At 39.7% G+C, this 13,460-nt stretch overlaps 1 protein-coding gene across 1 annotated transcript; it reads right to left on the bottom strand.

The window, feature by feature from the left end:
* Positions 1 to 1,049: 1,049 nt before the first annotated feature.
* LOC114269989 (uncharacterized) lies at positions 1,050 to 8,244 on the bottom strand. Its single transcript, XM_028211378.2, has 3 exons — positions 8,212 to 8,244; positions 7,200 to 7,323; positions 1,050 to 2,607 (listed from the first exon to the last, which is right to left on the bottom strand). Exons 2-3 carry the CDS (start codon positions 7,227 to 7,229, stop codon positions 1,228 to 1,230), a joined length of 1,410 nt encoding a protein of 469 aa, XP_028067179.2. The 5' UTR covers positions 7,230 to 7,323; positions 8,212 to 8,244; the 3' UTR covers positions 1,050 to 1,227.
* Between the last annotated feature and the right edge of the window lie 5,216 nt (positions 8,245 to 13,460).

Here is a 13,460-nt window from a genome sequence, read left to right as displayed (position 1 = left end):
AATTTTTAAATTTCAAACTCACCTATGAATTTATTTATTTATTTGTTATTTATTTAGCCTTGGAGGGTTATTAAATGAATTTGGCCATTCAATAATCTTTTGAATTCAGCTCATTAACAACATTCAATTGCAATTGCCTTTCCTTTTTGAATTGCAAATGAATTTAGCTCATATAAAACCAAAGGTAAAATATATATGGTTCATTTTTTAATTTACCTTTCGTTTTATTTTTAGAGCTTGTTATATAACCAAACAATAAAAATTTTATAAATGTCGGGTTGGGTTAGAATTCCTCATCTCAGACCTGACCCAAAATATAAACAGGTTCTAATTCTTAGCCCAATCCAATCTTATGGGCCAGAATGCTTATTCTAATTCTTAAAAATATTGAATTGGGTTGGACAAGTTATCGGCCCGATACCCCTAATTAGCAATGCTGAAGGCAAACTTGAATAACGAAATATTTGTAATTTTTCAAATCAAAATCTATGTTATTAGTAAAACTCATAAAATGTGTTTATAATTTCTCTATAAAAAATATAAAAATTAAATTAATGTAAAGCACCTTGATAAGTGCACTGATGACATAAATATTAATTATCAATACTTAGAATGCTATATATTCAGAACTTTTATCTAAAATTTTATTCAAAAAAAATTAATGTGTTGTTCAGATTTAATTTAAACGTCGGTCTCATTAGCATAGGTTAAATCTCAATTTCAACTTCTAATTGCTTTGCAATTTGTTCTCTTAAAATTGCTGCCCCAACATACCAAAAAATTTAGGACCATAGGTGAACTTGAATGAAGTGCTCCCTTATTAGGTATGATGTATAGATTTGAGCCTATCCTACTATTTGATTCAGTTTTGCTTCCCCTTTTACCTCCATCCAATTCTTAAAAATAAAACCACAAAATAGCAGAAAATTTATGCCAACAACCATGACAAATGTATTTTTTCTCTCTCTCTTCTGGGTTGACACAAAATATGGTGGTGAAATCAGCACACCTCATTGAGGTCTAAATTGAAAGTTCTATAATAATGAATATGGAATAGGAAGAGTGTAAAAACACTAATCTTCTTATAATATATAGCTTTCTGCATAGACTTATAAAGTTGCGTACATCTGACCCTACCAAACGCCCCCCAATGACAAGAGTTTCTCGCATTGGAAGTGACACTGAGACAGTCCTTTGTACACAACATTCTTGCAAAACCAAATAAAACTAAAATTTCAAGTTGAGCACCTTAGCCAAAGGCACATATGTTTTAGGAACCTCTTGTTCATATTCAAAACCACTACTAGTACTACTTTCTTTGGAAATTGACTCCTCTTTGAGTGCAGCCAATGCAGCCTTTCTCTTCTCCCTCTGCTCTTTCCACTTCCTCATCTGATCCTCCAATTCCGCTTTCCCTTTCTCCGCCACCTCAGCTCTGCTCGCTGCCTGCGCTGCCCTCGTCCTCAACACCCCCACTTTCACACTCATTGTCTCCAATTCTTTCTTCAATATCCCCAATTCGCACCCGCTTTCAGAATTCTGTACAACCTTCTCTCCCTTCGCCGCCTTTCCAATCAGTGCCACATACTCCTCCTTCGACATCATGACACAGCCATTGTTAGTATGTTTACAAGAGTTGTCATATTGGGGGTCGACAATGGCAGAGTTTTTAGATTCTTCTTCAAGACTTTGGTTCTCTTTCTTGGCCTTTTCAAGCTCAGATTTCAGCGTTGATATCTCAACCCGTGCTTCTGTTTCTCTTTCTGTAATCTCTTCCATCTCAATTTTCGCATTCTTTAACTCAATTTTTGTATTCTCATAATACGAATTCAGGCAATGCAGTTCTTTCTTTGCTGTTTTAAGTTCTTTAGCACACTTATTCACTTCATTTTCCAATAATTCAACGTAGTCCGATTGATCCATGTTCTTTCTTTCTTGCATTTCTAAATCTGATTTTAACTGATTTATTTCATTAATGGCGTCAGAAGCAGCTTTCTCAGATAATTGTTGTAGCTCATTAGCCTGGTTTAGTTCCACCTTTAGCGATTCAATAGCTTTGGACTTAACCATGATCTGATTCTCCAAATCCTCCAAGACTTGTAACTCTTTTCTCATATATTCCAACTTTTCCTCGGCTTCAAGTGCTTTTGCTTTCTCTAACTCTATCTTGGCCTCTTTTTCTGATAAAACAACAAATTTCTCTTTCTCTGCTTCAATGGCAGCGACCCTCAAGTGCATAATAGTTTCATTCATCTCTGATACACGCATCAAAAGCGATTTGTTCTTTTCCTTTTCAATTTGTAATTCAGTTTCCTTTAGTTCTGTCTGTTTCAATGCCTCGAGCTTTGCATCTATGGCAGCTTCTAGTTTTGTTTCAACGCTTAGTACGATTGCTCGTGTAGTCTTTAACTCACTTGTAACATGAGAAAGCTGCTCTCGGATCTTTTTGGCTTCATACAGTTGATCTTCCATCTTTTTCATCTTGGACTCAAGTTTTTCTATCCCCGTCATAACTTCTCTGCCTGTATTGGTCGATAGATCTTTCTCAAACTCGGAATTCTCCATCAGGGTGGAAAGTTCATCTGCTATTTTCTCTTTCTCAAACTCCTAAATGTACAAAAAAGTGGCAATACTCACAAAACTATTAACGAGCATTATCAGCATCTTGTGAAGAAATGTACAAACAAAATTCATATTCTGCGCACTTTTCTGGGTATTTTTTTGGGTACATAGTATTTTTTTCTTGCATTGAATAGTTAAATGTTGAATCGTTTTATGTTACCAATTGAATTGATTTTAAAGCTAAGATTGAGCAAAATGATAAATTTCTCAACTAGTGTGTGATGTGTATTTGAACAACATTTTAGACCCTATTGATCATCTATTTTTCCATGTCACAAGGAGTAAAGATTTGTTCCGATGTATTAAACCCTTAAATAACTTAGTTTCCTTTTGTTTCCAGTGAGACTAAAATTTGAATATGGAGAAGTGTCCGAATTCAAGCCTTATGCTGAGTTTGCGCATAAATGTAAAAATATAATTCATTTTCTAGGAATTTTTCTGGGTGTTAAACCCACTAAACCTAACCCACTACTACCTACCACACACACTCACCTCCTCACCTAACCTACCACTACCACCTCCACTTCATCCCCTACCACTTCACCTACTACCTTCTTCTCTTCTATATATTTGATCATTGTAAACATCAATAAAGACAACAATCTTGTAATAAATCAATCAATAATATACATCAATTTATTTTACATGGTATCAGAGCTATAAGATTTAGGCCTATATTCCTTTCTTTCCGGCGGGCAGCCGGCCGGCAACCATGCCTTCGCTGCCCGCTGGAGTTTTTCAACACCTCCACAGAGTATGGCTCAATACCAAGCTTATTTCCATCAAACACAGTCTCAACAATATACCCACTCTCAAACTTCATCATCGGACGGCCAGCAATTGCTGTTTTTGTGGTAGCTGTAGCTTTGAGTGACCACAACCATTTCATCAGAACAGAGGCAACACTTGAGAGAAACCCACTAACAATCTTTGCAGGAGAAGTGGCTTGAGCTGATGATTCACGGATCTGATCTCCTTCACAACATCAAGATGACCTCTATCTGCCGCGGTAAACAACACGGTCTCTCCCAATTCATTCACTTCATTCCTGAATTTTCTGCAACCTCAGAGTCCCCACCATCTGCAAATCGATACCGCCAAGAATCTGTTTCACCGCGGCCAGATCACCACGCTGCGCCGCCAAATGTAGCTCGGTGTCGTTGTGGCGGCCGGTGACCTACTTCACGTACTTCTTCTTCCTCCATGCTGTCCCTGCCTGTAGTTGAAGTCCCTCCACCATTTCCAGCTGACTGAAGAGGACCTTGGGGAGAGCCGGATTGTGAACTACTTTGCTTTCGTGACTCATCGCGCTGATCTTGTGGCATCAACATGAAGTCGGTATTTTTTGCAAATGAGACTTCCCTTCATCTTTGGTGAGTCCATCGACCTGCATGAGTTCTCTAATCTGCTTAGGAGTGGCCACTTGTGAACCACCAAGTTGTTGCAAGGCATTCAACATCACCATGCTGAGACTTTGGAGTGGGAGGTGCAAACCCTAGAACGTGAATGACAGAGCTCTCTCTCTCTCGTCCCTTTTCTCTCCACTAGACCCACTCACTTCCTTTTCTTATATTTTTAATATTTTTACTCACCCAACATGGATACCACTCACTTCTTTTTTTTTTTTAATTACACCCATCCAGCCCAACCTTTCTTTTCATTATTATAAAACTTCATTGGTCTCACTTCTCATTGCTTTTTTTTTTTTTTTTAATTCATTAACAGCACACTCTTGTTCCCCACTCATATTTTTTTTATATTTCTTTTACTCCTCCTTTTGACAAGGACACAAACCACACACTCACACACACACCCACGGGATTGACACAGATGCCTTTTCTGATGAAAACATTTTTTTTTTTTTTTTTAATCCTTTTAACACAACTAGCTCATCCGCTCGAGTCCCACTAAAACTTAGCTGCACCAACATCTTTTTTTTTTTTTTTTATTTCATTTCATAAAAAAAAAAAAAAAAAAAAAACCGCAGGTTTTCAGCAAACCATGGGCCAAGAAATCCAGGTCAACATTACACCATCACTGGTTTTTCCATCCATTATTTTATTTTTTATCTTTTTTTTTTTTTTTTTTTCTCTTATTCTTATTATTAAACCCACACCAAACAAAAACAACACCAAGCACATTCCACAATCTTTGTTTTATTTCTGTTGGGCTTAACCCCGTTCACCATTTTACACCACAACCCCAAACACCAAAAAAAAAAAAAAAAAAAAAAAAAAAAAAAACCACAAACAAACAAACAAACAACCAAATCCACAACCACCACCCACCGGCGGCACTTTTTCCTTCTCCCTTCTCTACTCTGCCGCCGGTCTCTTCTTTTTGCCTCCGTCCTGGGCGGTTCTTGTCGGTGTTGCCTCCGTGTTTCCCACTCCACTGGGCACGATCACTACTCCCTGCTCCTCCACTGCAGCATATGGCGGACCTCCAAATCGGAACATCACGGTGGCCTTCCGCTTCAGCTCCTTGTTTTCTGCCCTTAGCACGCTTATCTCTGCTCGCGCATCCTTATACATGCGTTGGAGCAGAGCCAGCTGGGAGTTTAAATGCTGCACCTCATTTGTCCTACTCTGCAGCCGGTTCGACAAGTTTGTGACCGCCGTCATGCTTTCCACACATGCCTTCAGAGTATACTGATTGGCCTCCACATCCGACTGCACAGCCATTTTTTGCTCCACCGACTGCATCGGAAAGTTCAACGGAGCAAACCCAGTGGTGTTTGGTTGAGGTTCACGGGACACCGCACCTGCTATCTCTCTTGTGGACTCGTTGAGGTCGGGAAAGAGAGTAAGTAGACCACGGGACGACGAAGCCATTTTCTCTCGCAACAGAGTGTTACAGACTCTCTCTCAGCACAACTGTGTTACAGCCTCTCTCTCTCAGCACAACGCAGAATTTTTCAGAGGTTTCTCTCAGTTTCTTGTCTCAGCCTCTGCCTCGGCCTCAGCTCCGTCTTGGTTAAATAGCCGAGGTAGCCACGCGCATCGCGCGCCTCTTGACGCCGACAACCTGGCACGCCTTTTGCTGCATTCGGGCACGCCTTTTGATGGCACGCCTTTTGAGGGTGCGGGCACACCTTTTGTTGGCACGACTTTTGAGGGCTCGATATCTACATCCATGTATATCTTTTGGGCAGCCTATATACACACTCATACAGTGTCTTCTACACCGGTCAGCTTTATCAATTCCTTTGTTTCAACCTCAAATAGGTTTCTATCTTCACACCTATTTGAGTTTGAGGGGGGGTTATACACAGTATCATGTTCAAGTCACCCCATGGCGCACTTAGTATCATGTTCAAGTCACCCCATGGCGCACTCCCTAAGTCGCCCCCTTGGTGCACCACCACAACCTCTTTTACAACGGTCCGACATGACCTCGTAAACTGTCCTGCTACATCGGTCCGACATGACCCCGTAAACTGTCTTCTACAACGGTCCGACATGACCCCATAAACTGTCTTCTACAACGGTCTGACACGACCACACAGTGTCTGCTACATCGGTCCGACATGACCCCGTAAACTGTTTTCTACAACGGTCCGACATGACCCCGTAAACTGTCCTACTACATCGGTCCGACATGACCCCGTAAACTGTCTTCTACAACGGTCCGACATGACCCCGTAAACTGTCTTTTACAACGGTCCGACATGACCCCGTAAACTGTCTGCTACATCGGTCCGACATGACCCCGTAAACTGTCCTGCTACATCGGTCCGACATGACCCCGTAAACTGTCCTGCTACAACGGTCCAACATGACCCCGTAAACTGTCTTCTACATCTGACACGACCACACAGTGTCTGCTTCAACGGTCCGACATGACCCCGTAAACTGTCTGCTACAACGGTTTGACACGACCATACCGTGTCTCCTATCCTGTTTTATTATATTTATCAGTTTATTTTTCTGTTTTGTAACTCTCTCCAAACTCAAGTTAGTTTGTGTCTAACCTCCTTGAGTTTGAGGGGGGCTGTTAAACCCACTAAACCTAACCCACTACTACCTACCACACACACTCACCTCCTCACCTAACCTACCACTACCACCTCCACTTCATCCCCTACCACTTCACCTACTACCTTCTTCTCTTCTATATATTTGATCATTGTAAACATCAATAAAGACAACAATCTTGTAATAAATCAATCAATAATATACATCAATTTATTTTACACTGGGTACATAGAATTTTGGGTATTATTTCATGCATTGAATAGTTAAATGCTGAATTTTATTTCAATAACGGTTGAATTGATTTTAAAACTAAGATCTAGCAAACTGAGAAATTTCTCAACTCGTGTGAATCGTATATATCAGTACAACATTTTGGATCCTATCTATCATATATTCATTCATGTTGTTGTGGGTAAAGATTTGTTCCAATGTGTTTAAAAGCTTTACCAACTTCATTTTGTTGTGTTTCCGGTAACACTAAAATTTGATTCAAAGAGAATGATCTGAATTCAAGCTGAAACTGCCAGACGCTATATCAGGATCTAAGTTGTAGCCCTAAATTGCTAAATAAATAAACATAATTCATAATTTACAACTTACATCAGTGCTGCTGGTAGACCAGTTTTTCATCGGATCGTCTTTTGTTTTTTGGCCAAAAAGAGATGATGAAACTTGAACTAATTCAATCCATTTTGAATCGAAAGAAATTCAAAATATAGCTAATCTGCAAGTCATGAATGTCATATTTATCAGATTTTTAAGGATAGGTTAGGGAAGTGAGAAACAATACAGATTTTAAAACAAAACAAAAAAAAAGACAGTACAAAATAAAATACCTCATGACTCAAACCACTTTGATAACGAAAACTTGTTTGTTATGTTGTTTTCGTTTTAAAAAAAAAAGTGCAACTAATTCCAAAATTTCAAAAAAATTTAATTTTTTTGGAAAAAAAAAAAAAAAGCATTCGCTTGTTTTCATACTAGCTTTCACTCTCTCCTTCCTTCCCCACCACCTCCAGCCGCCACCCATCACTGCCAATGGCCACCACCCACCTCCAGCCAGCTGATGAGCTCCAGCAACCAGCCGGTCTCCGCCCATGACCTTCATCCACTTTCTGGCAGCCCTCTGGTCACCCTATGACCTTCGGCAACACTTCGACCACCAATTCCATCAGCCAACTTTGGCCACCCCCACTACCAGCTATCACATCTGTCCACCCTCAACTACCAACCGCTACCTCCAACAACTCATCAAATATGTTTTTTTTTTTTTTTGTTTTTTTTTTTAATTTTTTTATAATGTTTTTCATTTATAATTAAATAAATAAATAAATAAAAACCAAAACTTTTTTTTTTTCTTTTTGTAAACAGAAAACGCCAAACTGACAACTTTATCAAACCACACCAAATTGTAAATCTTACGTTGATTTCTTGTTCAATAAAGAGGGAAAAAAAAAAGAGCAATTTTGCTGTTTCAAGAAGGTATAGATGGAAGATCACAAGTTTTCTTTTCACATATTTTTCTAAGAAACACACATTTTCTCAGTAATCAAACAAGCCCACACTTAGTAGAGAGAGAGAGAGAGAGAGAGAGAGAGGGAGAGAGAGTTACCTGGAATAAGTGGAGGCTTGGGTGTGGGAAGAAACAGAGTTGAGTATAAATTGATTGGTTAAATCTGTTTTACTTGTATCACATTGTACTTTTCTTGTTTGGATCTACCGAGGCACTGACTCCGGAGTTTTTCAGATAAAATTTCATTGTCTCGCCTTTACAACCTCGAATTGATCGATCTGACAAATCCGTTCATTCTTTCTTAGTTCTTCATATTTGTCTTTCTTTCAATTGACCGTTTTGTTTGTAACTGTTTTTTGTTTCGTTCCTGTTTTTCTTTGGTGTTTTCGCGCGGTTTCTTCTGGCCCATATGTGAGGCCCAAGAAAGAGAGTGGGTCGGTTTGGGTTGGGTTGGGTTGGCCCAATGCAGAGTGAGTATAATTAACTAATATGGAACCAAGTAGTGTTTGTTTGCAGGGTTCTACTACTCCACTAAACGAGAATATTCAGTTTGAATTGGGCTTCTCTCCTGTTCGTTGTCCAATCTAGTCCAAAAACTGTGAGAGGCGGGACTCGAGTAATTATCTTGTTGTTTTACCAATTTCGTGCTAGCGGTGTATTCAATTAATAGTAGGGACCTAATAATTACAAAAAAAAAAAATAAAGAATGACAATACACTATAAAATGGGCAAATGATCATGTAGTTTTCTTAACTCATATAATAATTTCTGGTGAGACTCATAGTGGAGCCCACCATAGCCCCTCTTAGTTTTGTGATTAGACAATCCAATCAACTGAAGAGAAATCTAATCATATTTTCTTGACTCATATGATAATTTCTTGTAAGATTCACGGTGAAATTTAATCATATCTTCTTAACTCATACGATAATTTCTTATAAGACTCATGGTGAAGTCCATACCTCTCACATTTTTTTGATTAGACCGTCCAATCAATGGAAGAGAAGTCTAATTCAAAATGAATATTGAGTTACATTTTATATTGCATAATTGAATTTCCATTTTAGTAGATTTTTTTTCTTCTTCTTGTCAATAGATAGAAGATTAATTATAAATATGATAAATATTTATATCACCAATAGCTCATAATAGTTAGAAAGTCAATAATGCCTAATAGCCAATAAACCAATCCCACCAAGACCAAGTCTAATAACCACTACTAATTACGTACAATTCTTATAATGAAGGAGAAATAAACCACTATAAAAATTATCAAACTCATTTTCATAATAATTGAACTCGCAATATCACACAACTAAAAATATTGCACAACTATTTGGCCAAATAACCCTAGTGTTACCAAATTTGGCAGGAGTTGTTTTCAGATTGTTGTTAGTTGATTCTAATCTATGGAACCAATGTCTTAGTGAAATCAAATACTTCTATTAGTATAGATGTCACAGAGACTTTTTTATTATTATTATTATTTTTTTTTTCAAAAACGCCTCAAAATATGATAATTGTTACAAATTATTCAAATTCTCTCTAATTGCTTTAAATAATTTCCGTAATTATCCTATCTAATTAAAAATTGTATGTAATGCGTGTGTGTATGTGTATATAAATTACACAATTTGACAACTTCGATTCGTAAAAGAGTTCTAGGCAGGAACATAACTAAAAGAAGACTATGGTGTCTTTCTTATTTTCATGAAAAATACTATTTATCATAACATTTTAAAAATAAATATAGATCATTTTATATCCTAGTAATATATATATATATATATATATATCTTATTTTTCTCTCATTTTGCATTCTTTTTCCGTTATACACAAAAAAAAACTTATTCATCTTAATAGAGATTGTTTCTGTACGAGCACGAAATAATGTTCTCGTATAATCTTATTGATCAAGTCTGCGCTCCTCTAAACGTTGTCGTTTTACTCCCTGAAAACACAAACATGAGCTAGCCGGTGGGTGTGTGCCGAATACCTCTCCGATGCCTAAGTCAGCAAAATAGACAAATAGACAAAAGCTCTATGTATTCGGGAATCAAAGTTATGTTACCTGTACTTAGGTTATGTTGTGAACTTTTATAGGTTCCGCGTGGCTCAATCCTAGTAGGACCCTTATTCCTCCATGTAGAGTCCTCCTAGGAATCACACTCCTGGAAGATAATACTTATCCTTCAACACCCTCCTTACTGCTTAATCCAAGTGAGATGGTTTTACCATGGTTGGATGACAGTACGACCAAGCTAACACTAGCCCTTTGTCATACTTGATCCACTGCCTTCACATGCAACTCGTAGCTCGGCTCTTCTTTTACTTATACCCCGGTTTTAACCTGTTGAGACCGAGCTAATTATACCTAGCTTCGACCGAGCTAACAAGAGCAAGGTCCTCCACAGGAAGCCCAAATACCTCATTTCCGAATATTACGACCGAGCTAATTATCACTACTCCGACCATGGTGATTGTAAACTTACTTGGACCGAGCTAACAACAAGATCCATTTTGCTAAGCCTTTTTTACCACGGCCCATTACTACGCCTGGGCCTAGCTCGGCCCTAATGCACATAAAAACTCCCTCTCAATTGCCTCTTAATTCCATCTACGTAGCATGATTGGGATTATCTGTTACCAGCCGAGCTAAAACTTCAGATCTTTAACCGAGCTAAATTGCCACCGGCCTACCGATTTGCCCGGTCAAAAAAACGTCTCTTCAGTCATGTTGTGCTTCTGAATCGCTTGCTATTCCCATAGACACGTGGCTGGCCCCTATTGGTTGAGCACAATTGTCGATGCCTACTTCGTATCTCGTGAATTTTGAACAGTCTCGCCTTTTTCACACGCTTTATACAAAAAACCCTACGTTTTGAATCAACCATTTCTATTATTCATCTTCTCTCTCTCCTTTCTTCTGAGCCTTCATTCTTGCAAACACAGTGCCTGCGAATCTCTTCCTTGCGATCTCGATCTTCATCCTCTCGTCTTCAAACTGTAAGTAACTCAATCCCATTTCTTTTTTGTTTGTCTAGTTTCTGTAGTATGTAGCATACTATTCATATGTTTCTCAAAACACACTATTTTAGCTTCCATTTTTCTGGGAAAAGACCATGTAATAGAACCACTAGTTTCACGAACAATCTGAGAAACGATGCTTTTGATCCAAAATAATACTCCAACCGAACTAAGATCTTGTTTGTATTAGGTGCAAGCCTAGCCAAACTGGATAACTCTTCTAACAATCGGACTAAAACGTCACGCCATACCTGTAGTTTCAATCGGGGCTTCATTTAGCTGAGCTAGAGAACTATATTAGGTTTACGCACTACCGCACTAGAAAGTCTTAACCAACGATCGAGCTATAACTTGGGGCCAAACCAGCTCTATGCCTTAGTCAAAACCGAACTAAGAATGCTGCACCCTAAGCTTCAACTGGGCTACGAACCTCTCGTTTACCTAACTGGGCTAAAGTTCTTTGCTCCAACCGTGTTAAGAACGGATAGTATCCCACGTAGCCGAGCTAGGATTCTATTTATTTTTCCGTTGTTTCTTTTAGCACGGTCCAACGATCTGGCCTTAACACTTTTCATCTCCACTTTGCAGACTGACTAGGTTGGCCAGGCACACCTTTGCACGCTCCACCAAGATACTGAAGGTCATCTCAACACCGAGCTAGCTCTTCGAGCTAATTTATACATAATTTAAGTCCACATGGGGAAATATCGATTTTTAGTGAACTCTCCAAGGGCTATCGCCGAATTCCACAAGGACTACAACATTCCTAATAACGTTCACCTTTCACTAGCCGAGCTAGACACAACTCCAAAGGAAAAATAGGGCTTCGTTCCCTTTACTGTCCCTTTTATTGTAGAAGTCGGACTCCGATTCCCTGTTCAACCCCTCATTTGTGAATTTTTAAGGCAGACTAGAATATGCCCAACCCAGCTTAGCACCAATTCATACAGAATAATAAATGGCATCGCCGAGCTAAATCGCCGGCTTGGCCTCAATCTCTATTTAGCCGAGCTTTTTCATCAATATTCACTTGGCCAGAATGAAGATGGCTGGGTATACTATTTAAGAATAAGAAGACGCCGAGAGAAGATAATAAAAAATACCTCGGACAAAGATGTAAATGATGATGACTTTTTCTTGGTCTCGGACAACTTCGAAGACCAGGAAGCCCAGATACCAAGAGACCGGATTAACTGGAATAAAGGAGTAGCCGGTATAATTACCTCAGCTCAGTTTTGTGCTTTCTTTACTTCGTTTATAAGTTTTGCACTGTGCTAACCGTTGACTTTTCCTTGATGCAGATCTGAACCAACTAAAGTCGTAGTACAGTTACCCCAATCTTGACGCACTCTACGCCGCACTCCGGTATCGCGATCAAGGTTGGGCCGAGCTACTAAATTTTGAACCGACATACAAATACAGTAGTAGAAGGAAGACCAGGGTGACAAATTTCCTTCTGGAACCCTCTCCAGAACTAGATCCAACACTACCTCAGATCAATTTGATCCCATTGACAGCAAAACAAGAAATGGCCAAGAAGAGAGCAGTTAGGGCCCTTATCACCGAAACAAATCAAGCCGAGGTACCACAAGCCGGCCAAACACAAGAGGCCGTGGTAGCCCTTCCAACCGCCCAGCCTTCATCATCTCGGCCAAGCAAGTGTACTCAGACTTCCACTACCGAGCCACGCCTCGTTGACGAGGATGAAACCGTGCTTCCATAAATCACTTCGCCAAGCCCAGAGCCTGAGCGTTCTGACCGGGCTAGCTCCTCTGAGTGGGCCCCGAAATTATCATACCAAAACCGAGCCATAAGAGACACAGATTCAGTGGTGGCAGACAAAGACCACACGCTCACTTTCAACCTTGCTAAGAGCGTGTGCTTGCCCCCTGACATGGAACACCACGACCATCTCACCGAGCTGAAAGCCATCCGCTTGGCCACTAAATCGATGGTGTTGGTGAGTACTCTTTCCTTTGTTTTCCAATTTTGGACATCTGTTTGCTCGGTTTTCACTCAAAATTGCTTACCGCCCTCTTGCAAGCTATGCAGAAAAACCACATTGCGCATAAGCGTGTGTTGGAACTGCGCAAGACGACAAGGCTGGCCGTGGTTGAGGCTGATAGCAAGATGGCCGAGCTAAACGAAGCCAAACAAAAAATGACCGAGCTTCAATCAGAAGTCGCCTGACTCATCGGGCTAGTAGATTCAGCGGAGGCGGACAAACAAAAGGCCTTGACCGAGCTGAAGGACCGCTATCTGCGTAAGCTGGCTAAGGTTGAGAAGAAGAAGAACGCTGAGATAACCGAGCTTGAGAAGAA

This window comes from Camellia sinensis, chromosome 15 (assembly GCF_055761805.1).
Source record: "Camellia sinensis isolate YWXY chromosome 15, ASM5576180v1, whole genome shotgun sequence".
In the NCBI taxonomy this organism is placed as follows: Eukaryota; Viridiplantae; Streptophyta; class Magnoliopsida; order Ericales; family Theaceae; genus Camellia; species Camellia sinensis.
The sequence above is the reverse complement of the archived record's forward strand: the minus strand, read 5'-3'. Positions and strand labels throughout refer to the sequence as shown.

Excerpts from the sequence above, each read along its gene's own strand:
- LOC114269989 (XM_028211378.2), bottom strand. The coding sequence starts at position 7,229 with ATGAAAAACTGGTCTACCAGCAGCACTGAT. Across the intron at positions 2,608-7,199 it reads GGTCTACCAGCAGCACTGAT|GAGTTTGAGAAAGAGAAAAT; the intron begins GTAAGTTGTAAA and ends TTGTACATTTAG.